At 41.4% G+C, this 25,053-nt stretch overlaps 2 protein-coding genes across 3 annotated transcripts in view; one reads left to right on the plus strand and one right to left on the minus strand.

The window, feature by feature from the left end:
- The window catches only part of arid2 (AT-rich interactive domain 2), a 39,727-nt gene extending 29,998 nt beyond the window's left edge, over nucleotides 1-9,729 (minus strand). Inside the window, exons 1-4 of one of the 2 annotated variants that reach the window (XM_005743309.1) lie at nucleotides 9,408-9,729; nucleotides 7,602-7,787; nucleotides 7,385-7,478; nucleotides 6,334-6,431 (exon numbers count right to left, since the gene is read on the minus strand). In XM_005743309.1, coding sequence (XP_005743366.1) covers nucleotides 6,334-6,431; nucleotides 7,385-7,478; nucleotides 7,602-7,693 — 284 coding nt within the window. In that variant the 5' untranslated portion in view covers nucleotides 7,694-7,787; nucleotides 9,408-9,729. Of the gene's footprint in view, nucleotides 1-6,333; nucleotides 6,432-7,384; nucleotides 7,479-7,601; nucleotides 8,104-9,407 lie in introns of those variants that run through there. The other variant, XM_013913408.1, reaches the window with a different exon arrangement.
- A 7,490-nt stretch (nucleotides 9,730-17,219) lies between these two features.
- Nucleotides 17,220-25,053, plus strand: part of gas2l3 (growth arrest-specific 2 like 3) — a 24,950-nt gene continuing 17,116 nt past the window's right edge. Inside the window, exon 1 of the mRNA XM_013913399.1 lies at nucleotides 17,220-17,319. The gene's annotated coding sequence lies outside the window, so the exon portion shown is untranslated. The remainder of the gene's footprint in view (nucleotides 17,320-25,053) is intronic.

The raw sequence follows: 25,053 nt of genomic DNA on the forward strand, positions 1-25,053 counted from the left end.
ATTAGTCGACTATCAAAATAATCGTTTGTGGCAGCCCTATTCAGAACATGCTAAAGTGTGATCCATCCAAACTGTAGCTGTGATTGGTTTTGTGGGTTCCACTATTGCACCGACAAGAAGAAATCAAAAAGTATTTATAATTTCATTACTAAGGACATTTGTTTATATAATAAATGTAAAAGCTGCAATATTACACTGAGGGATTTTCTAGGCTGTTAACTGTCTGGCTGATAAAATTGGAGGGAAAACAAAAATCTGCCTAAGTGGTTAGTCTGAATGTGAGAAAACAGTTCAAACTGAGCACAGTCTAATGGATGAGGTTAGAGACAGTCTGTGCAAATATTGTGTGTGCATTTAAGAGTAATTTGAAACAGTTAATTACATTCTTCAGTAAACCAGTCGTATTTTAAATGCAGTTCATACATGTGGCACTTTAGGCTGTGTATAACACAATGACACGTGTTTACTATGTGTGGCCAACGCGATCAGAACGACAAGAGTCATTTAAAATAAATAAATTAAAACCTTCCCAAAAGCAGACACATTTTCTCGTTTGGCTCTGAAGTTATCTGCTTTCATTTCTTCATCACATCCTATCTGCCTTCACGGGTCCCGAATGCAGCAACGAGACCCTTTTAGACACTTAAGGGGGATCCACACAGCAAGCGCGGGGCAAGTGGGACCAGCGAGTGGGCTGGTCAACCCTACTAATATGTCAATCATTATTTTCCTTCACTCTTATTGGTAGATGCTTTGATCACTTGTGTCAAAGCTGTGGAAAGCTTAATCTGGGAGGCACGCCTGCAGAATAATGACTTTGGTCAGACAGACAGGTATCTGTAGGTGACACTTTGGAATCATCGGTTAACTCAAGCTGTACACTGACTCATACTTCTAGGGGCCGACAAGCAACATGCAGTTTACCTGTATGGTCGACTAGTGGCCCACATTCCTAAAACACAACATGCTAAAACAATTATTGAAGTCAGTGCTACTTCAGCTTACTGGGAGCGTGCTCAGCTTTAGGTTGCCAACTGGCTCTGGCTCTCTTGTAATTTGCCTCCCCCACCCCTCCTCACTCAGACCATCAGTCTATAGATCTTCTCTGCACAAGGTGCTTTGACTGCTCACAACTTTGAAGCCACATCTATTAATGAGGGCTCAGTTCACTTCAGTAAGATGTGACAGTTAACCTGGATGCCACCTTCCCTCAATTTGAATGCAGCCATCAGTGATATGCCTGTGCCTCCCCAGGTCAAAGTCTCCCGTGAGAAGGCCTATGAAAACAATAACACTTGTATGGGCTTATAAAGTGTTTCTCACTAGTGCTTGCTTTAATTGTCTATATAGCATGTACATAATCTTATCATGGGTGTCTTCCAGCACTAGAACATTAGAGATTTACTCTTTAGAGAGTTTACTCTTTTAAGACACGGGTTGCTATTAACTTGGGATTGACTAAAATACAGAGAATAAACTCCAGTTAAAAGCAAACCGCAAGCTAAGTCATGCAGTTCTGCTAAAGAGCTTAAGAAAATGGCAAAGTCTGGTTGTGGCTCTGCCAAATACATCTGCCTGTTAGCAAGGAAACTGAGAGAAGGAGATTAGGCTATCAGTGGTGGCCAACACTGCTGGAGGGCAGGTCAAATTACAGACAGACCCAAAAGAAAAAAAAAAAAGGTCCCAAGAGCCTTCAGATGTTATCTGTGATAGAAGGTTTGCTCTTGTATTGTGCAACATCTTCTACTAATGCGTATAAAACCACAGGAGGCGGCACTGGTCCACATGCCTCTCTCGATAACTCATCTTCATTTAGGCGACCCTGAGCAGCAGCTAGCATGGAGCAGGAGGAATACAAAGAGAGCTAATGCAAGCCAGATCAAACGCCACTTCATCCAGATGTTTCAGGAGAACTTACAGGAGGCTGTGCAGCATGGCACAGGAAGCAGAGTGGCACCAAACAGCCATCAAACACGGTGCATGGCATAATCTGATAAAACGGTGTGAAAATTAACACCTGCTAGAAAATATGTGTGCAGTCCAAAAGCTGGGCGATAGTTCAATGTTGTGTTTTCATTGGTTTGTTGCCTTCTAGAAACAGCAATATCACGTGTGTAAAGCTGAAGACCTGACGTTTAACGAACTGCACAGATATGTGTCGTTAGCGGTGATTCCACACTTTATCTGGAAGATCCGTGTAGAATGTGTAACAGCTGATTTATTGGACATTTATCAACTCGTTTGTTTTTACCATTAACCATTACTCTAAGACCAGAATCAGCCCTTAACTGCTTCCCCAAAAGAGGATTTCGCCCTATACCGGACATACTCCAGCTCCACCAGCTCTGAAAAGCCATTCTAACCAGAACCTGCAGCAGGTGGAGAACTGGTTCATGTGTCATGCTCACCAAAGCTACAATGGCAGAGGAAGAGTCCATACATAGCTACAAATAAAAGCAAACAAACAAAAAAAACAAAAAAACAGGTGTGACTTCATATTTAATTTGAGAATGCATGCATGTCTCCTGTTGCAGTGCACATGCACTCAAATGCAACCTACCATAAATAACACATCAATCTAAACTGACTGCCACCATAGACAGTACAAAAGATTGCTTTTCAGACCCAAAAGCTACATCAAAGTCATTAATCATAATCCACTAGCAGTGATGTCATGCTCACATGAGTGTACCACCTTCTAATTGTGGGTCTAAAAGAAGGGTCACAAGGCAGAAACAGTTGAGAAATGCACAGCTAACAGAAGAGGACTTAATGTGAAACATCCTACTATTGAGTGAAATGAATAAACCCATGAGCGGGATTGCACCTGCTTCTCCGTGTTGCTGTTAGCTTTTAAAGAGTGGTCTGCACAAGAAGCACCCTGCTGAACTCTGGAGACAGATCGCTTAGTGTTGGCTGATTCAGCATCAAGCAGTATACACATAGACCTGTTTCTGTTTGTCTAACCACAGTATTGAAGAAAAAAAAAAAGCAAACTCATAAGCATAGAGTCAAAAGGTGAATCCAATTTGAAACACTCATGAATGAACATGTCAACAGATCACTGTCACGTGTGCTCATCAAATCAGACTTATGATTTCAAAATAAATGCATTTTGAAAGAAGGCATTTGGATAAGTAAATATAACACAAGGGGCTTTCTGAAAACTCTCCCCGTTTAACAGTTTAAATGTGTTACTGAAAGCCAGAATAAGCCATAAGTACAAAATAAAACAACTGATAAATTGTCCATTTGAGCTTTTGCAGAAGCTGGAGTGAATGTTCCTTGATGTCAGGCTCAAGGGCCCTATTTCCTCCCAATGGGGTTGCAGCAGCGAGGGCAAACAAAGGTTAAAGCGGGGTATCCGTCACCTGACTTGGTTTCTAGGTACAGCACGCCTCAGTTTGGGAACAAAAAGTAGTCGAAGACTAAAGCTATTTCAAAACACTCTTTATTCACTCTCAAATTACAGAGTTTGCCCGAACAAACTGCATGATGGTGTATTAGTGGGAACAACAACAACAAAAAAAAAAAAAAACAAGGTTGTGAAGGTTCAAAGTTTGCTCCAAACCACTTCCAAATAATATGAAACTACTAATGGAAGAGAAAACCGTGGGAGACGTGAAATTGTGTTGACTGAGAATCACTTGAATCGTTGCAGCCATGGGAAAAAGTGGAAGCAGTGTTGAGTAACTGGAGGCCAATCCAGCAAAATTCAGGGTAGAGTACATATAGATATGTCAAATTATAGAAGGGGGAAAAAGGTAGCAGGCTGACAGGAACAGATTTGGAGGGGAAACGTATAAACTGGCTGCAGTGATGTAGCAGACTGTCCTATTATCTCCCCAAACTCCTTAAATCCCTTTAAATTTTCACACTTTTTCATGTTGTGTACAAGTCCTGGCCATATTCAATATATTATTTAACACTCTCCTTCACCGCCCTCCCTTGGACAACATCCTTCTGTATGTCTGACTGACTGATCAGGGATTTTCTTAATGTCGCACCTCTTATTTACATATGTATCTCGTGCCCCAACACTGCCAGTAAACGAGCCCAAAAACAGAGCTGCGTCTTGACTGCGCCCTCAGAGTGTCAGAGTGATCTGAAGCTGGTGCTTTGATCCAGACACGAATCCGTCCACCCCTGAAGTTGAAATGAAATCAGCGCCATTGGTGAAGATTGATGTCAAAGCAGCGCTCACAACACGTTGAAAACGAGCTGGAAAAATGTTTCTGGCACGCGTCGCTCACTTATTACAGTGACATTCAGATATCAAATAGATGGCAGTGGGAGCTGGCACTGAACTTCAGCGCTGTTTATTACTCTGCGCTGAGTGGGAAGCGCTGACCAGAGAGGGGGGCCACATCGTGATCGTCCCATTCATTCAGAGAAAAGAAGTCAGGGCAACAAGCGGTGCGATCCTGGTGAAGGTTTTCAGAGCTGTACTTTTCTACCTGGGAACTCTTGGAAAATAATTCAGAGAGTGGATAAAATAAATAAGGAATGAACACTTTAAGATGGGCCTGTTTAAGATAGCAGACTAAAAAAAAAAAAACTAAACTAAACTGCACCCAACCTGACAATGCCCTTAATCATCACTTATAAAACACAAACTGTTGCCTGTGTGTTCACAATAGTTAAAGGAGCAAACATTGCTCACAAATTGCCAGGCTGTCAGTGGTTACAGCTGGTCATTCAACTGGATAATCAAGGTTAACTGATATTAGCAAACATCCACCCAGCTCAAGTGTCCTTGAGAGAGAGAGAGAGACACTGAATCTGAACCCTGTGTACCTGCCTATGACCTCTGAACCCCCCGCGAGACAGCAAAAGAGAAATTTCCTCCACAGCATTTACAACATTCACCCACTTTTTGCCAGGCAAAAGTAAAGGGGGGGGGGGAGACAGCATGCAGGGAAGAGAGAATAGTCTCTTCATTATCAGCGGCAGTTGAAGCAAGACAAGCCCTCGCTGCCCGCTGCCTCTGACATCCACTACACCGAGCCGCCTCAGATAAACTTTAGAAAGCAGCTCCGAAGGCTCTCGTGACACAAGAGCGCAGCAGCTGTAAGCGAGGCCTCCTTTCCTCTATGTCTCATCTTCCTTCCCAATATTATAGGCAATAATTACAGTGACTAAGCTCAGCGAGACAGGTGAAAGAGTCTCAGATGGCCGTAACGTTTATTTATATCATTTTCTGACTCAAGTTTGCATCTGGTATTTATGAATGTGGTCTTGACATAAAATAACAGCTGCATTTATTGCTCAAATTGTCCATGCAAAGCAAACTTAAAGAAATCCAAAAGCTGTTTAATACTAAACCTGTTAGACACAGGCAAAAAAAAGAAAAGAAAAAAAGTCTTATGTCTGTTAAGTTTTACTTAGGCTGTGAGGATATCTGCATAAATCCCAGCACAGAAAACCAAACAACTTTGCACTGCAGCTACTTGCACTGTAGTAAGAGGACTAGAAACGACCAACTGCTGTCTTGTCAGAGGTCAGGGCTTCCTAGTGGACCATTGCACCAAATCACATGATCATTTGCTTGAGAAAAGCTGTCTTGTAACGCATTCTGCCATTAACACTGATATGTAGCAGGTTAATACTTTGTAACCAAGGATGTATTAAGACTTTGACCAATTCTAACTGCATCCATAACTGTGGGTAATCTGTGAACTATCAGCAGATAACTTGTTGACATAGAAACTTGCAAAATATCCACGAGCGGATTACAAGTGTTTCACTGCAGGTGTGATCCCTCGTAGGCAGGTGCTGGTGAGGGGAACAATCGTTGCATGCATGAGGAAAGGAGTACAGCGAAAGAGGCCAGCACCAAAACCACAAATGCCAGCTGTTGGAGAAGGCAGACTCTCATCATGACAGATAACTTGGGTTAAGAGTTTTGGAGGGGGGCTGTGTGAAATGCACATCAGAGCCCACATATCTGCTCAGTGGTGCATCAAAACCAAATGTCCTCTCCTGGCTACAACATTTTCACCAGTTTGACATACAAAAATCCTGCTTTAAACCGTGCTCCAAAAAAAAACAAACAAAAAAAAACAAACAAACAAAAAAAACAAAAAAACAACAACGCTACGATCCACACTTGACAGCCCTCACATTTAAGACTGGTGTTCTTATCTAGCCCTGCCACAGCAAAAGTACACAATAGAAACTTAAGCTGCCTGACACAATGTTGTCCTAGTGCAGGTTCCCAGCAGAGAGGCGCAGAGAGGGCTGGATCCTGCATGCTGACTCCATCTCTACATTTGTAAACACTTCCCACATGCTACCTGAGAGGACAAGAGCTGCATGCTCCGTGCCACTTACCGAAGGTAGTACTGTTTTAAAGCGAATGCAGCGTTGGAACAACTCCTCGGAAAGTTAAACTCCTCTCCAAGTTCAATCCATTGGTTTTTGTCAGATACCTGAAAAGAAGAAATTAGTTCGTTAAGAGATGAAAAACACCGGCGAACCACAAACAAAAAAAGAGCGGTTACACCGACAGCAAGCCATCTGGTCTGCCACAGGTTCCCCCCGCAAAAATAAAATGAGGCAACACTAGAATCATTAATCAATAACTTTTGGAAACTGCTCTAAAATATTTTAGGAGGAGGGAAAAAACACCAGAGTGTTTAGTATAAAATTATTATTTTTATAAGTTTAGCCTCACATGTGTTTATTAGCCGTGCTTATTTACAATTGAGTACAATAGGTACAACTGCCTGACTCCCTTTAGGTCATTATCGTTACTGTTCAGGCTAGTTAGCACTGTAGCTAACGAGCTAACTTGACTTTCCTCATTTTTGGCGTTAAAACCTAGCGGGGCTAAACTCCAGCAAACTGCCCCCGGCGGTAAACAAATGCTTTAGCTTGAGGCGACCCGTTTGAATTAGGAGTGGGCTTTTGGTAGCGTTTACTGTATGCACTGCATGGGCCTGTGAGGCCTACATTTTGTCATCAGCCATGAAGCCGAAGAAAGATGGCTATGGCGAGAAAGAAAATTCAGGCTTCCCCCCCCCTCCCGGGTGAAAACTACCGGTAAAACCCCGGGCGAGACGTCGCGACCTAAGCGGTGTTTTCCTAGGCCGGGCTCCGAGCCGATAATCGATGTTAAACGTGCCCGCTAATTTTGAGTCGCTCCAACTGCACTCTGACTCGGAGCGGTTGTACACTCAATTCAAACCACACACAACAACACAAGCCACCACATTACATAGAGATACATGGCAAACTAGCACAAGGCCAACACCGACCCACTAACGCTGTTCTGGAAGCTTACACTTGTCCCGTGTTACCCATACGGAGTTGTGGAGTGGTCCACCGGGAAGTCCACGGAAGGCAGAGTGTGGAGAAAATAACACTTTTAGTTCGCACTCACCTTAGCAAAGCCACCTAAAGAGACGACTCTGATATAGAGAGCATTCAGATCCAGCTCTTTCCCACCCACGATAGGAATCTTCTTGAACGGCGATCTGTTGGAAAAACACAAGAAATAAATCCACATTTGTTTAAATAACACTTCTGGCAAACTCGCCGCTGCATGCAATGGTGATTTAAAGTTATATTTCTTGGAAATAAAGACGCCCCAATCTCACCCTCTGCTTTGGTGAAATTGCCGCAGCTCGTCCAGGAAAGCCTGTCCTTTCCTTCGCTGATCTAGTAGATTTTTCCCCGTCGAATTTGCCATTGTTTTTGCATGCAAAAACGGTTATACCCCACTTCAGTCGCTTCTTAAGACACCAAGGATCCCATACTCCGCCGGCGCTCAGTCATTCGCCAAGCTGAGTGTTTAAAAAAGTTAAAGAAATAGCTGATAGCAAGAAGAGCGGCAGCTCGCTAATAAAGACTGATGCACACAGAAAGCAAGCCCGATTCAAGCCCGTACTAAGTTCCAGCGAACAGTCGCAAATACGACCGATTTACCGGCAGGTTAGAAACGCCATGGCAGAAGGTGTTGAATTAATGCTTTTGGTCGCGGTTGTATTCGTTTGGAGTGGTTTGACAGTGTGTTACGGACGCAGCTCCGAGGCTATCGCACACACTGTAGAGCGGCAGAGGGATCCAGTTCTCAGACAAAAAGATGTGAAGGCCGCGGAGGCCGGCCTACCATGCGTGCAGCGACCTCTATGCCCGAAAGAGGAACTGCACCGTCCAGAACCGAGCGACCGCTGGAACAATAGAGACTGTTTTCTTTTTTAGGGACCGTCTGCCCTCTTCCCTGCGTGTGGAAAACGGGTCAGGAGGTACTTGGAAATGTCCCGTGGGGGAGGGGATAATACAAATTAATTGAGCACCCTTATTTTACCAATAAAATACGAGAACATATTAATCGCTGCATATTTTTATAAAAGGGAAAAAAATGCAGTAAAATTATTTCAAAATAGCCTTTACAGAAACTCTTTATAAACTGACAAGATATTTTTATTATGCTTTTCTACAGTAGAATAAGAAGTAAAGATACACTGTTCATCTCTTTCAGAAATGAATGAATATAGCGATCAAAATATCAGTAAATTAATAATAGTCTTTATATATGTTTTTTTAATGGTGATATTACCTAAATGTTTACATTGCACAGTATCCTGGTGCAGAAATCAGGGAAATCTTATATGTTCACAGTGACTGTGTAGCATTTATGGTGGTGCAAAATTTCCCTGCACACTGTAATTGCTAACTTTAAAGTTAAGGTTTTGGGTAGTTTGCATATGTTCAATACAGTCTTCAAGTTGTTTTTTTTTCCTGCCATGCTGCTTTCTTTTTTCTCTTTCTTTTTCTGGTAAGCTGCCACTATCCCTTGCTGACCACTTCAAAACGACTTTATCTCACGGGATGGTTGGAAATTACTCCTGATCCCTTTTTCCTACAACTGCCAAGCGGATATCTTCTTGATGGGGTTACATTCAACCATTACACGTACCCCTTTGCTCAATGAAAAACCTGTCACAAAATGGCGGAGACGTACGTTAGCAGACCCCATTTTGAGGAATTGACACTAGACAGTGGAAAAGTGCATGTCCCTGCGCGTGGTTTTCGAAATTGGGCTCTTTTTTGCAAACAATGTGCGGCGCAGCGGAGCTCACCTCGCGCCTGTTTGGACTCCCCACCCGTCAACCGAATTCTGGGCTAACGTGTCGGTTAGGCGCTAGCCCGTTAGCTTTAGCGAGCGTTAGCAAAATTCGTCACTAATCTTTTCTGAGGGAATCGCGCAAAGCCAGCTACTCTGTCATATTTTACGCCGACGTGAAATCTAGTTCTACTCTTTTTCCACTGCCACTCGATAATAAGCGCTTTTTCTGGAAAGAAATTGTTGCCTCCGTGAACTCTTTGGACGGTAGCGGTGCCTGCTTCCTACTTTAGCCTGTCAGATTCCAATCCCCTGTAATCACTGCTAACAAAGTTACCTCTCCGTATGCCAGCTGCTTACATAGAAGCTCACAAGCAGGCAGCAAGGATGCATATTTTCCCTACATTCATCAACCGCTAAAACCCTTTTGTTACTCTCAAGAGATTTGGCTAACAATCTCTAGCCTTAACAGAAGGCTAACACTGTTAAGGGCGTGCTAAGTTTTGTAGCTACAGGCTAGCCGTGGTGCGTGCGTGCGATCACAGAGCAGTTGTAGCTAAGCCAAACAGCATTTAAAACTTAATTTTAACAGTCGAAAATTGTCAGTAAATTGTTTTTTATTATATTTGGATTTTTGGGGTTAATGCTACCACCACCGACCGGTTTTGCCGAGATAGCAAATGTAAATGCAGAGCGAAATGGTCGTTTATTACGCGTTGTCAGTAAAATGGATCTCTGCTAACATTTAGGGCAGAAACGTTCGTAAATGCTGTGACAGTTTACTGTCAAACACCAAAATGTTTATTCTGTGCATTTGAGTGTCATAAGTAAACGAAAACCAGCGGAATTGATTAACAACTAATAAAGAGTGGAATTGTTGGATACTGCGTTCAAATTTTAGAACTATTCTTTTAGAATAGTTAAGATTTTAACAGAGCCTGCGTTAGTGGCTTTATTCTTATAGTGAAGTACTTTTGAGGAATTTTTTTGGACTAAACAAGTGAATAAATACTACTTCTAAAGATTAGCTGTTTGTTCTAATAAATCCTTAGCCTGTTGTATGATAAATCACAGGAACCTTGAAATGCTTGCATGGTTCAAGAAAGTCAATCACCTTATACTTGTTTATAAGTAGAAAAGTTTTATCAGCTAATCTCCAGCTCATTTCCTTCCTCCCACGATCATAAATGTACCAACTAAGGTGAAAGAAAAATACTACAAATCACATTCACCATTATTAATTCATATCCCTAAAGCGCACATTGGGGAACAACATAGCTCTGTCTTTCCTCCATTCATTATAATACATTAATGAAGCGATGAATAGTGTGCTGTGGCTGCATTTGAAAGCTCCACAATCAGTTATGCCATCACTACAGAGGTCCTCATGTGATGTGACAGTCAGGCCTCTCATGACATATGGCGCAAATGGGGGCAGTTAGCCCAAGCTGCCTGCAAGCACGCAGACAAAAGATCCCAGTGGGATGCTAACCGCATGTAACGTTCTTACACTTCCCTCCACCCTGTGGCCTTTGCCGGAGCTCTTATCGCACAGGAGTCATAGTGTTGAGAAGCCGTTTGGTGGAAAAGGGCTCCATCTTCTGGTAGACAGGCATTGTGTGGAGGGGTAGTGAAGAGTCCCCTCATTGCCTTAGGAACATAATGAGGGATCAGTTGAGAGATTTTAAACTGGATACAGTGCTACAGTTGGAGCAGGATGCATGCTGGGAGATTAAGGGAGGGAGCTGCATGGGGTGGAGACTGATCCTAATGCAGATGGAAATAGTGTAATTTAAAAAGTTGGTTGTAGAATGAAAATAAGTACTTTAATTTTGGTTATTGATCAGGTTGCGTATTTGTGTTAGTATGTGAATCAATGAGACAACAGGCCTGTCTCTTTACTGTGAACATGACTTCAAAAATCCCTCCAAGATGGAAATAAAAGGACGTTATGGAGGACGTTGGAGTCGGATGATTCTCTGCGACACAGATACATTCTAGCATAGTTGGTGATAATATGTAACATTAAAGTGTTTCCATATCTGTTTCGTGGCAGCAGACCTGAGTCAGTGACCCACTGCCTGTCAAGTAAGTGGTGCAGGAGGCGGTCAGGATTAGTCATGGCAATTTTATTTATATAGCACATTTCATTACGTGCCAGCTCAGTGTGCTTAACGTAAAAGATAAAAGCCTATATAGAGCTAATATACCTTAAAGCAATAAAAACAACAATAAAACCTTGCCAAGAACCTTGGGAAGAGTTGAAAGATGTGCAGCTGATGACCTGAGAGGTTTGATTGGGTTATAGACAGCAAGTCAGAGATCTACTGTGGTGCAAACCACTGAGAGGTTTATGAAGTAACACAGGGGTTTTTAAAGGAAATTCTGTATTCATGAAGTGATGTTGATGTGTTTAAAGTTCTGTACATTCTGAACAAGCTGGTGTCGTTCTACTGATGGATGTATATGACGAATGACTGTTCAGGGACCTCCTCTCATGATTCAAAAAGCATTTCAGAGTTGCTCTGTTGGAGTCACCGTCTCTGATGATGCTCCGCCAGCAGATGGAGAAACTGAAAAACTGAAGCCCAGTAAAGAGAAAAAAACTTGGACTAGAACAATAAGCGAAACTCTCCTCCCCAAGCTGCCAAGGAGGAAAGATGTTATTCACATGATTCTTCTCTACGGATACAATAGTTTGGTATTTTACTTTGGTAAAATAATGCATAAAATTCAATGTTTTCATGCTGTTAATTTTTTGGGTGATGCAGTATCAAATTGTATTTTTCTAAGATGTACTAATTAGTTGATATTATCTTGATATATATTTATTATAAAAATATAATAATGTGAATAAAACTTATTTTAAAAAGGTTCTGACATATTTGTGTCACAGCTAAGGGAGGGTCAGTGCCACCCCAAGGCCCCCTTTAGACACCCTGCTCTGCATCACCCACACTCCACCATTGCTGTAGAGTGATCCAAATGTAATAAAATCACAATGTTGTCGATACTTAATGATTTTCGCATTACAAGGATCATTCCAACTTACAAAACAGAGCTTTCATCAAATCATATTACAAATTATAAATCATAATCATAATTCAAATGAATTAAAAACCGGGATTTGGACCCAGCCGTCCAAAAACATGGCCCTTCTTTTTTTTAACCATTTTGCTGTTGTCTAACTTGTGCCCTTTGGGTCACTGCCTCTCTTTGCAAGATAACGTGGTGGTTCAGTGGTTGCACTGCTGGTTTTACAGGAAAGTGTCCCAGGTCATGGTCTGCACTTGTTAGGTTGAGTTAGGCAGGCATAGTTCCTCCTGTGGGCGGAGCCTCGTCTTCCCGCTCTTAGGCCACCACACCTGTTGCTCACCTGCCGCCTCATTTAACTGAATTTTTGAACCAGCCTCTGCCTGGATAGTCTGTGTGGTAATTGCACTCCTCGAGTGTTCCTGACATTAATGTCTTTGTTTCCTTGCAATCCAGAGCTCTCTGTGTGGCCGAGGAGTGGCCTTCTCGCTGGATCTACTCTCTTGCTGAACCCAAGCTGGTTCATTCCGTCTGAAATCTCCCATTAGTTCACTCCCTGCCTTCATCCACCTACCTGCCCACCCTCCTGTCTCCTCCACTACCACCCTCAAGCAAACTAGTGCCGCTTACAGGAGTCTAAGCTTATTTTAGATGGCTAACCATCTAAAATAAGCTGTTCCTTACACATCTAATCTTTAAAAGGATCGGAAATTGTCACAACAGGTTACGATGGGGGAGATCTTAAAGGCGTGGTAGAATTGCTATGACTGCTTTTAATGTTGCTCTTTTAGTGATATGTTATTGCACATGACGCACATGTTAGTGTTCACTTATCTGTACTGAATATCAGTTGTGTTTTCTTATTATTGTATGTTGCAACATCTGCTGCCCTTTAGACCAGGTGTCTCTTAAAAAATACATTTTAATGTCAAGGAAGCTTTTATGTGGACAAATGAAAGATAATTACCCCAAAAACAAATTTAAAAAGATGAGATTGGAAGTGCTTTGTAAAAAGAAATCACTGAATCCACAGATCTCAGCCTTAGAAGGAGAAAGTGCCAGAGTCTGGCACACAGTGTTGCAAAATCTGTGTCCCTTTGGTGCTTGTCTAAAAAGTCAAAACCTGAATCTTAATCCTGAATTTTCTGTCTTGGCTTTTTCACGAGAAATGTTGAGGCAGTCCTAAAATAACACTTGTGCATTTGGACATAAAATTTAGCCCAGACTGGGAACCTCTCACCCAATGGCAGACAGGCTGGCTGATGGGGATAGGCTCACTAACCCCGAATTGTATAAGTGATGGACATTAAATGTAATTTCTTCCATTTAACTTTACCATCAGAAAGTGAAAACAGACATAAAGCGAATAAGAATGCAATTTGCAGAAATAATAAAGTGCAGTAATAAAGTTTTAAAAGGTTCAAGGTAGAATCTAGTGTTTTGCGCTATTATAAAATGTCACACCTCTTTAAGTGAATTTCTTACTCTAGAAGCACAAACTAAAAGGAAAAAGCAGCACAAAAAATGATTCTCCCTCCACCGTGCTCTCCTCACAAATGTTCTTTGGTCTCTTTTTGTCCTCTTTTTCAGAGAGATTAGCAGCAGACAGTAGGATTTGTAGACAGGTGCTGTTATTAGGACTGTTGAACACTCACTTTCTGTATTTTCTGTAGTCTTTTCCTCTTTTGCAGGGACTCGTCGATGGTCCTGTGAAAGTTTTTGCAATCCACATATGATCCACACCAGCCATTCATTGTAGAAAAGAGCAAACTTTGTCAGTAAACAGACTTGACCTTTTTTTTTTTAAAGTGGGATGATCTCTACAAACCACAGTTTTTTTTAATTATTGGATCACTGGACTCTCAGTAGCTTATGGAGGAGCTGTTTTTTCGGAATTCAGATACCTTTCCATGCATTGAAACATGAAAAGTAAATTATTTGTTTTTAATTTAGTTGAATTGTTCGTCTAGATTTGTGAATTCTGTGAAATTCCAGTAATCCCAAATGCTTCACAAACATTTTGTCCCAGTTGGATGCTGATTTAATGTCACAATATTGTGGCAATCCCTTTTGGCCTTGAATGATTAGCTGAGCGCAACTATGAAGAGGATGAAAAGTGGAAAGGTTTTTGGTGCAGTTGACATACCTTTAGAGGGATGAAGAATTTTAGGAGAGAGATCAGTGGACTTTCTAACCAGACTGTTTAAGACAATCTTGGAGAGTTAGGATGACTGAAGAATGGAGAAGACGTGCACTGACTGATGTGCAGACCTGTAGTAACTAAAGAGGGTTAGAGGGAAGTTGCTTAACCAAATCATGAAGCTGTGGGGAAGAGCTGTCGAAGCTAGGCTCAGAACAAAGGTGACAATCAGTGAATAGCAGTATGACTTCATACTAAAAAAAGAAAGAGTGTACAGATGTGATGTTTGCTTTGAGTTTGATGGGGAAGTATAAGAAAGTCAGAAGGAGCTGTGCTATATCTTTGTAGATGAAAGAAAGAGTATGATAGAGTACCAAGACAGGAAGTCAGGAGTGGCAGAGGAGTATGAGGACAGTGAGACAGTATGGAGGTGTGTGATGGGAGTGACAGACGGGTTCAAGGTGCTGCTGGTGGGATTAGACCTGCTCTGACCCCCTTCTTGTTTGCAGCGGTGATCGGCATACTGACAGTTAACGTCAGGCAGGATTATCTGTGGACTATGATATTTGTAGATTGTGATCTATAGTGAGATTAGGGGGCAGGTGGAAGAGAGGTTGCAGAGGCGGAGTTATGCACTGAAGACAGAATACATGTGTGTGAATGACACGGAGACCGATGGAAAGGTGAACATGTCAGGAGCAGAGATCTGTAAGCTAGATTTAAATCCCTGGGGTCAACCATCCAAGGCAATGAACAGCACACAGGAGAGGTGAAGAAGCAAGCATAGGTAGGATGTAGTAAGTGAAGCAAACTCAGAAAAGAATGAATACCTGTATGTCATCTCTGTTGCAGTGCAGACAAAATGTTTGTATGCAATGACAACTGTTCACTGTCACTAGGTGGCACTTATGTGTCACTAGATATTCTGGCCTTATGAATGGTTTACAGTCCGACTTAACTGGAGTGGATAATTATTACTAATATCAGTAACAGCTCTGTTCTCATAAAGTGTTAAGCTGAAACTGGCACGCCCGAGTAAAATCCAGAAATTGATTGTTAAACGTCTGAATTGCCACCATAAAAAGGCTGATCTGGCAATAAAAGAACACCCTCTGAGTCACCCTCTTACTGCCAACCGGCACTTTCCCGGTTTGTAGGAAGTAACTGTGGCTCACTTGTAATAACAGAAACACACAGATTTGAACAAACAGAGAAAAAAACATCACAATGCAGAAAGAACTCAGCAGTGAGGAGTGAAACATGGATTGGAAAACAGACTTTGTCCTCAGCTTCAACTAGTATTACAAGGCTGTTTCAAGCTTATTAATGACGCCTGGTTTGGCTTGAATTATGGTAGTATTAGCAAATATTGTATGGCCATCATGAAATTTCATGATTAAAAATGAGCAGCTTGTTGTGAAATGTCAAAATCCATTACACCAGTAGCATTTAACAAGTTTCACGTGTGTTTTCTATTTGACAGCTGCACATTATTCAGTTTCAGGAAACTTAAAAACGGCATCTGACAAGGGTGTGGCTGAAACTCAACACAAACCTGACCTCTTTTCCCCTCAGGAGACCCTGAATAGTACATTAAAAAATACTTTGATGTGTGTGAAGGGACTCATCCTCTTATTGTTGGCTACAAAGTAGGGCAGTGTTTGTTCTTCTTCTTCATGTGTTTGACACATATCAACCAGGACTGGCACACTTTTCAGGGACTCCAAAACATCAAGGGGTCCTTCAAGCTAGACGTCTGCCTTTGCATCTCCCACATTTTCCAAAATAAAATAGATATTTTTTGCTAATCCTGTAGTGAACATGTTTAAATTAACCCTCATTCACCATTTACCTTACAATTTCTATCTTTGAATTGCCACTCTACTGCCATGTGAACTATGTGGCACCAATAACAGCACAATACACTTGTTTATTGTTGTGCCCCAGCATTTATCTTCTTCTCAGTCTTGCCATCTTAATACAGAATCAGCTGGCTTCGCTCAGCATTTCAATGTATTTACTGTGAGCAGATCAATGTAAATATCGATAGCAATCCTGGTATTGGTATCAGATTGATACTAGTGCGATAAAATCGATACTGTCAAGAATCGGCTGTGCACAGCAGGCAGGAGAGGACCCAAACGCAGACTCGCAGATGGAACGTGAACTCAAAACAAACCTTTATTTGCTTAAAGGAAAGTAATACAAAACTATACTGGGAAATTATATGAACTGAACACACAGAGAGGCACACAGGGAAACACACAACCATTAGGGAAAGCGTGGAGACGCTGACAAAAATAATTTGCTGTATTGCACACCAATACCATGTGCACCAGTATTTCTGCCACCTGTCTGTATCTTTGAGAGAGAGAAATGCACACAATGAAACTCAGTGATGAAATGTTTGTACTTTGGAGCAAGCAAGCCCATTTTATCGCAATATTAAAGCAGCATTGGAGTATTGGAGTTAATGTGAGGTACAGGTTTCTATATGTTTGCGTTTAACTCTGCTCAAAGTATTTTGAAGAGGGAAGCTGGAAAAATGGGCCGGAGCCCTCAAAATCCCCTAACGGTATAAAAAATTGGATTGTAGAATACTATATATGCTTATGTTCAGTATATTTTTATAACTTTAACTAATTATAACTTCACAAATGCTTGCCCATTTAATTCCAGAGAGAATTGTTGCACTCTTTAATACAACATGACCAAGAAACAAAAACAACAAAAACACAGAAGAAGAAAAGGTGAATGTTTGAGCCTATAGTTCATTTCAGTCATTGGTTGTTTCAAAGAAAACTCCTACTGGAACGCCTTCACCGCTGAGTTATGCACTTTTCCCATGTTTTTTCTTTCTATGAATGGATTTCAGTAAAATGACCCTCAGGTGAGGCTGAGGCTCCGCCCCCAGCAGAGCGAACGCTCTGATTGGCTGGTTCGAACAGCGCTGCCCACAAACATCCAGCAGCAGTGGCGACTCTGGAGAAAATTAGTGGCGAGGAGTCAGACAAGTCAACATTTCCACAAGGAGTAGAAGTTTTTCGTCAAGAGTCTGCTTCCTGCTCAGCCGCTGGTAAGTCTGAAACTGTTACTTTCTTTGTCACAGGAAATGAATAAAAGAAGGAAAATGTATCTGAAAGTTTTCGCCTGTGCAGAGGTTGTCTGCGGGTCCTCCCGAAAATCTTTGAGGGAGCCTCGTGGACTGTGCTAACACGGTTCCGACTAAAGCGCCGTTATTTTTTTTCCAGAACCAGAGAATATAAACTGAATTATATACGGGTTTAATAGGTCTCTGAATTAAAATAAAAATATTCAGACGTGTTCCTGACTGTGTCTATTTTGTTTTGGTTTTTTTTGTTGTTGTTTTTAGAGAAAACTCTGTTTTTGAAGCACAGGTCAAGTTTGCTTTTAAAAGTTGGTTGCCTATTTTTTTTATTATTATTATCGTAGTTAACTGTTCTGTGGGACAGTTGCTTTTCTCTTCATACAGACTGTAATTATGTTTTGAGGCACTTTGCAAACCATTTCGCATCCTTGAACTGTAAAGATTCCTCTTGACAGGTCTGTGCGTGCTGCTGCGGTGTGTGTGGCGACGCCTCCCGTTATGGAGCAAGGCCAAATTTAGGGTGGGAATAAATAGTTAAGAGGATTAGCAGTTTACTAGTACATATCTAACCTAGGAGACTGTGTGTGTCGAGGTGTTGCAGGGGTAGAGGCTGAAGGCGATGATGTGTTTGTAGAGGAGGGTGGATCGATATCAACACCGGTGTTGGTATCGATACTAGCTTGATAGGATCGATACTTTGTTTCTGTCCTCTAATTCAGTATGTAGCCAGCTGACTTGTCTTACATAATTACATATCTTTAAAATATATTTTTTGGAAATGCAAAAATACACTTCAAACATACGTTATGTAAAATGTCTGAACTTTTTGTGTTAACTGTAAGTTCTGTTTTATTTTTAGCCTGTAGCACGTTTAGACATAAGACGTTGATCCAAAAATGTGTGCAGAATTTGGTGAACCTGGCCCTGTATTTATTTTATATTGGATCGATACCAACATTTGCAGTATCGCACAGCATTATGTGTTTGTTGACAGTAGAGTAATATAAAGAGTAGGTTAGATTAGCGGCTCTCATGCAGCTGTTTTTTGGATCAAAGAGCGCCCGCTGTGCCCACACAGTGAAGAGGGAGTACTTTTACATGAAGTCTCGGGTCCTTGACAATCCTCCTTTCCTGCTGGAGGAAGAGGGATGAAGTAAAAGACCCGCAGGTGCTTCCTGCAAAGAGTGTAACAAAAGGGAAGGACCATTCACACATTGCCCCATAGGTGCTGGCAATCAGTTCATGGTTGTTTATTTTTGTCTCACAACAAGAAGACTTTTTTCTTTTTTCCCCTGCTGCCTTTAGCTCGTCAGCCTCAATAACAAAAAAGAAAATGAATATTTTAGCATTTTATAGACAGATCCTATATAGTACATCATATCTGTTAATCTCACCATAATTGCTGGGTGTGAACATGCCGCTGGTTTGACCTGCACAGTCCGTTTAGAAAGTGACTTCGATCATTAGGATTAGCATCAGTGATCAGGTTAATGTACTTGTTGTGCCATGTTTAGCTCTATTCACACTGCTGCTATTCTTAGATGCCCAGATGAAATCCTGTTATCAGGCTGGACTTTATCCAGCATCTGAAAGTTGAGCCACGCAATCCAACTGTTAATGTAGTGCTTGTTTCAAACAAACAAACAAAGGGCTTCTATTTTTTTGCTCCTTGTTGGACTTGTTGAAACCATTACTGTTCTTGTTAGCTGAAGTCTGTATAGTTGTCATCATTGGTGCACCACGTTAATGAAGGGGGGAAAAAAAGTAATAGTTTTATCTCAATTTTGTTCTTTTCACAATCATTGGGGGCATTACCATTAGGCTTACCATTAATCACATCGTTATTATGGTTCGGCTTACCATATTCTTATACCAGCGCTAATGCTGAGTTTGGGTTTTTTTTTTTTTGTTTGTTTGTTTGTTTTTTTGGTTCTTTTTTAGGTTGTGACAAGTCCACACCATCCGAGGCTGACCTGTAGCTCTCGCTGTCAGACGTTCCTGGGCTTATCTTGTAGCTGGGTGTGCTAAGAAAACATAAATGCACGGTGTCACTGATAACGAAATGGAACACTTTTCTATCTCATAAAAATTCATACCTGTGTTTATCATTATTATGGAAAATGTGATATGCCCCACCCCTACCATAATCTAAGCTTTGGTATACTCTGCTGGAGGAGACCAAAAGGAAGCAAAAAGGAGACTGATGACTACATTTGTTTGCAAGGTGGTCTCAAACACAAATCCAGATAATTTCTAATGTTGATTTATGTTTGATAAATGTGTAAATATTCAAATGTTTGAAAATGCGTATATGAGTGGTGTGTTCACAGGTTTCTTTGCTGAAAAATTGCTAATCCACAATTAAATGGCTGGTTTTTGAAGTCCTCTAGAACAGAGGTCTAGAGGCCCAGAGGTCCGTGAGTCGTTTGGTACCGGACCGTAAGAGTTGAGGCTCAGGTGTGAAATTTATGGTTTTCAGGGTTTTTATTGGTTTTAAACAATAAAAACAATTTATTTATTTTTTTAAAATTGTTTTTATCATTAACTCCGTTTCCCTGGAGCTTTTCCCGTGTGTTATGAATGAATCTTCCCTTTTTGGTACCGGTACTGGTTTTATTTTGTTGTATTTATTTGAGACACCTTATAGGCTGGTTTTGTTGAACTTGTTGACTACTTTTTTCTTTTTTTTTTTTTTATTAAATTTGATTCCCTTGGCACTGTGCTCTCATCTAGACTGTAATCTGTCTCCAGATTGACAACAATACAGTGGCTCACTTTGTTTCAGACATGGCTGTCGTTGGCCTGCTCTTGATAATTGAGTGCACACATGAGCAGCAACCTCATTTCCAGCTATCTTCATAATCACCATCTGCTTGATCTTTGGCATCAGGCCTCATGTTTTGGACCTGCCAAGGCTCCCTGAAGCCCCTCATCCCCTTCCTGTAAGCTATATCCTAAATAAATGAGGGCTAATCCAAGATTTCATTACCATCTCTATTGTGTCCACACATGCAGCATCTCAGCCCATATGTGCCCACAGCATGTTTAACTCATTAAGGCCTGCTTTGTCTTGTGTGTGAATTTTAAAAAAAAAACCCAAAAAAACAAAAAGTAAGGGATGCTGATGCTTGATAGGTGGAGGTCTGTAAATGGTGCAGAGCGCAGCTGACATGCATGCATTATTCATAGGTGGTGTTTAATATCCAGAGTCGTTCAGTTGTGCAGTAATTGGAATGGTGGTGGGATCAGCTGGAGCAGCAGTTAAACCATTAGTGTCTACAAGAAGAACTCATTAATGATTGTCTTCAGATCTATTAAAAATCTACAACTACTTGGTCCTCGGTTGAGGAATTATTAAATAATATTGTTTGTAACCTGCCGCTCTCTAAAAACATTTAATTCCCAATTACTTTGTTTGCAATTGGTAGTAATCAGCCGCCCCTTCTTTAAGCCTCTTGCAGTTTTAGTGGGTGCAGCGTAGCTCAATGTGAACTTTTGCTACGCCTGCTGCACGCTCTGATTAAACGCAGGGCCCGCTGGTATTACTGCTTTCTAGCATGTGAACTGTCTGAACAAGGATGATCATTTGTTAGTAAGTCTGTTTTTTTCAGATAACAAAAATTGTCTTGTTTCAGTTGCGCCATTTGGGGCTCACGTAAAAATTTAACTTGGTGTGAGTTATCTGGCTTGGGACGGGCAGTAGGAGTGTCGGGGCTGGTGACCCAGTGGGCAGGCTTATATAATATAACTGTAGGGAACACAGACTTTGAAAAGGTGCATGTTTATGATTTATCTGAGAGGGAACTTTAGATTTGTGGTTGGTTTTTGGTTAAAACTGTGTACATACTATAGAAATCTGGAACATTCAGCACTCTGAACTAGCTGAACTCAATCATTTCACGATTTCACAGTTGAGTTAAGCTCATTTGGCTAGTTCTTTTTTTTTTTTTTTTTAAGGATCAGCTGACTGATTCAGCTGTAAATAAACTTTTTGTTTAATGTATAAATTAATGTATAAACATTTAAATACACTATAAAATGTGTTGTAGGCAAATCCTCTTGCATTCAGATGCTGTAGCTGCTTCTTTTGGGGTTTTTTTTTCCCCCCTCCTGATCAGTCCTTCCACCTCATCTTGGCACCAGTGAGGCTCATTGTGTTAAAGGTGCCCCAGATTTTAAAAGTTTCATGCCCTCTTAAACTGATTTGTTACTGAACAAAAATGTGGCTAATAAGGCTGAGCTCAACAACCACCCGACCTTTTACATCTCTCTGGCCTGACTCTGTGAAGAATTGATAATGGCCAAGATGGATGTTTTGGGCTATAGGGACTTATCTGAACTGACCCTGATAAGACCTGTAGCATAGCAACACTGAGGCTCTGTGTGTGATTATTGACAGATGTCGGACACGGCAAAAGATAATGTCCGTGTGCCTGATTTTTCATATTATCAGTAAGGAAAACGATTAACTAACATGTTTACAGTGGAAAAGCATAGTCTGAGTCTGGCCACATTTCTGCAACTTTTTCCTTCCAGGTTTAACTTTCAGTACACAACGTCACATCCCAGGTCACTATTAATTCAATGAACTCATGGTGTTGTGCTTGTTCTAGCATTCACTAATAAATCTGTTTGGCTCTATTCTTCAACTGTGGTTGAATTGAAGAGGTCAGTGTAGTTGGTGTACACGTGAGGTCAGCAGACACAGCTCAGAGTAGGGATCTTGCCAAGTGTGGTGCATTTTAAGTGTTACCTTGCCTTGTCAAACACTGGTGATTGACGCAGCCAACTGACGGCTGATGTCACACAGGAACTTAACTAAAAAAAACAAAACAAAGTCGACTGTGAAATTGGGGGAAAATGTCTGTTTGAACTGATGTTTGAAGCTTTGCAGCTGGTGTAGAACTTGGTTAGAGAGGGGGCTTGTTGCATTTTGGTGAAATCGGAGTCTTGACCAAGAAATATTTAATTTTTTTTTTTAGTAGCTGTTAAAAGCTTAAAGCTCACTGCAGATGAACAGAGTTGTTTGTCCTACAGCGGCCACTGTAGGTAGGACTGTGCACTTGAATTGGGAGCAATAAGAGAACAGAGTTCATACTGCAGTCTGCAATCTACCGATCCCTAGTGGTGGTATTTTACACAATGTACTAAATAATGATGTGGACGTCGGAAAGGCTTTTCATAAATATGAGATATTTTTGAATAACTGAACTTGGTGTGTTTTGGATAAATGCATGACTGATTATATCTTTTGTGGAAAAGTTTGACTCCTAGGATGATTTTATTTGTGGTATTCCTTTTTATTGACCTAGAATTGGCTTCAATAATTTTCTTCAGTGGTCAAGGTTGTGGAAAGCTGGGTAAAAAGCCTGATCCTGAGTCAGCAGAAAGGGGTTTTGAAATCCTACAGTTGACCTGGTAACATGTATTGAGCCATGGATTAGCATCAACAAATCAAAATGGATTGGCAGGTGGCTCCCACTCATTTGAGCCTTTTAAGATGGGCTTTGCTCCCACTGACTCTCCTCTAAGGAAAGGCTGCTCCAATGAGGACAAAGGAGTCAAGTCCAAGAAATGATTGAAAGGGAACGAGTCTTTTTACTGTGGAAAACCACGATTAGCAAGCCTGTGCAGGCCAGGGGTGGTGGTGGCTTTAGACAGAATAGTTTAATTAAAGATGCAGGGCTTAGTTAACTCAAAGACTATTGAAGTATATTTACTTTTTCATTCTCCTCAACTGAATGAATTTCCTTCTGAACACAGTGCAGTTGGGCCCCATCTGTAATGAAAAGGAGGGAGACCAGGCTCCAAATGAAATGCTCCTTCGACAGGGTAATTAAGACCAGACACAAAGGGCTCAGCAGGAAAGAGTTTAATAGGGGAGGAGTTGGTATTCTCTTGGGGTTAGTCCGGTCCAGCAGAACTTCTTTGGACTGCAGGAAGGCAAGGCAGCAGAGGGTTCACTGGCCCACAGCCACTTCACACTGTGGGTAAAAAGGACTGGGATATTACTCATCTATTTTCTCTGCTGGTGGTATTACATTAACCAGGCCATTGCTTTCACATTAAAAACATCTTAACTAAAAGGATGTCCAGCAGAATCCTTGTAGATTTCTAATTTATAGAAGGCCTGAATGTCATAGAAACAAACTGGCTTGTATGATTGGTATTACTGGTATTGGTCCGCTTCAGTCAATCTCTATGGATGTCCATGCTGACGTCCTGATTAGATATGTTGGCACGTTGGAGAAAAGAAGGTATGTGGCATCCATAACACATTATTATTTTTTAATACTGATGGACTTAAGTCATGCACTAATGAGACATGAGTTCTTCTACATCTCAAGAGATCCCTCGAGGACTTTTGGAGTTCACATGGCTAACTTTTCCTGTATCTTTACCCATGTTTACTCCATTTCCACCCCCCACCCACCAACACGTACACAGTGTCATATAGTGGAAAATCAAAAGGACATCACCTCCCGAAACATTCTACTTTTAACTCATTACGTAATCTGCTCTCATTTCTGTTTTGCACTTATGCACGGGTGAGCGCATGAATCGCCGGAGTGCTGCAGGCAGCATGTGTGCGCCACGTGCTGTGTGTGTTGTGGTGACGGAGCGTCGTGGAGGTGGATGCGCTCTGCTGTCTGGAATAGCGTTGATCCTCTTAAATGATTACTAGCTGCGACTGGAGAGAGGCGATCTGTGTTGGTAACATGCGGACAGATGCCTCATCCCCACCCTCAACAAAATGTGCACACAGCATCTATGTTGAGTTACGCTGCAGGGAAGCAGGGAAGCTCCAGCTAGGAATATTTCCTTTAAGTCCTATTAAAGTCTGAGTATTACGCATTATCTGAAACTGCATACACACTGAAGACTGCAGTGGTCATGTAGATGGACCATCTTGAAACGGGCTTCTTTCTACACCAAGGGAGTAAAACCTGTAACAAAGTGTTTCTTACTCATAGCTAAGGCTGGGCCATATCATACCGTTCATGGTAATACTGGTATAATGTTGGGCAACGATAAGAAAATGAAATATCGCGATGTGGGTAAAACGCGCATGAGCAGTGCCTTTGTTTTTATACGCACATGGCAGGAACGGAGAATGAGAAGGGCGAAAGCGGATTGTTGAATGAAACGGATGAGCCAGAATTGGTTTGTAAAAATGCTGCAACTTCAGTGGTGTGGAACTGGTTTAGCTTTCGTCCGTCAGATACACAACAAAGCACTATTTTTGGTAGAGCATGCTAGCGGGCCGTCGTTATTACCATGTTGTTTGTTTGTTTTTTAACCTGTTAGCAGTCGGACGTACCGCCCACGGTACATTGGATGGTTTAGGGGACTAATTGGACTGCTAAGGGGTTAAATACGGCACACTTAAAATCAATCCTTTGATTTTTAGAAAAATCGACAGTGCCCCTTATAATCCCGTGTACCTTATGTATGAATAGGGATGGGTATTGTTTAGGTTTCATCCAATACCGGTGCCAAACCGGTACTTTTGAAACAGTACCGGTGCTTAAAGAACGGAGAACACAAAATTGGTCCAAAAACCTCATGTTCAGCTGTTTTTGTTTATGGTTTTGTTTTTTTTTGTTTTTTTGTAAAAAGATAACAATGTTAGCCTTTTCTGCAGCTATGGGGCATATATGGTATCACTCTTGGCTGGAAGCAGTGCTTAAACAATGGAAA

This window comes from Pundamilia nyererei, unplaced genomic scaffold, assembly GCF_000239375.1.
Source record: "Pundamilia nyererei isolate P.nyererei 1_Seehausen unplaced genomic scaffold, PunNye1.0 scaffold00130, whole genome shotgun sequence".
NCBI lineage: Eukaryota > Metazoa > Chordata > Actinopteri > Cichliformes > Cichlidae > Pundamilia > Pundamilia nyererei.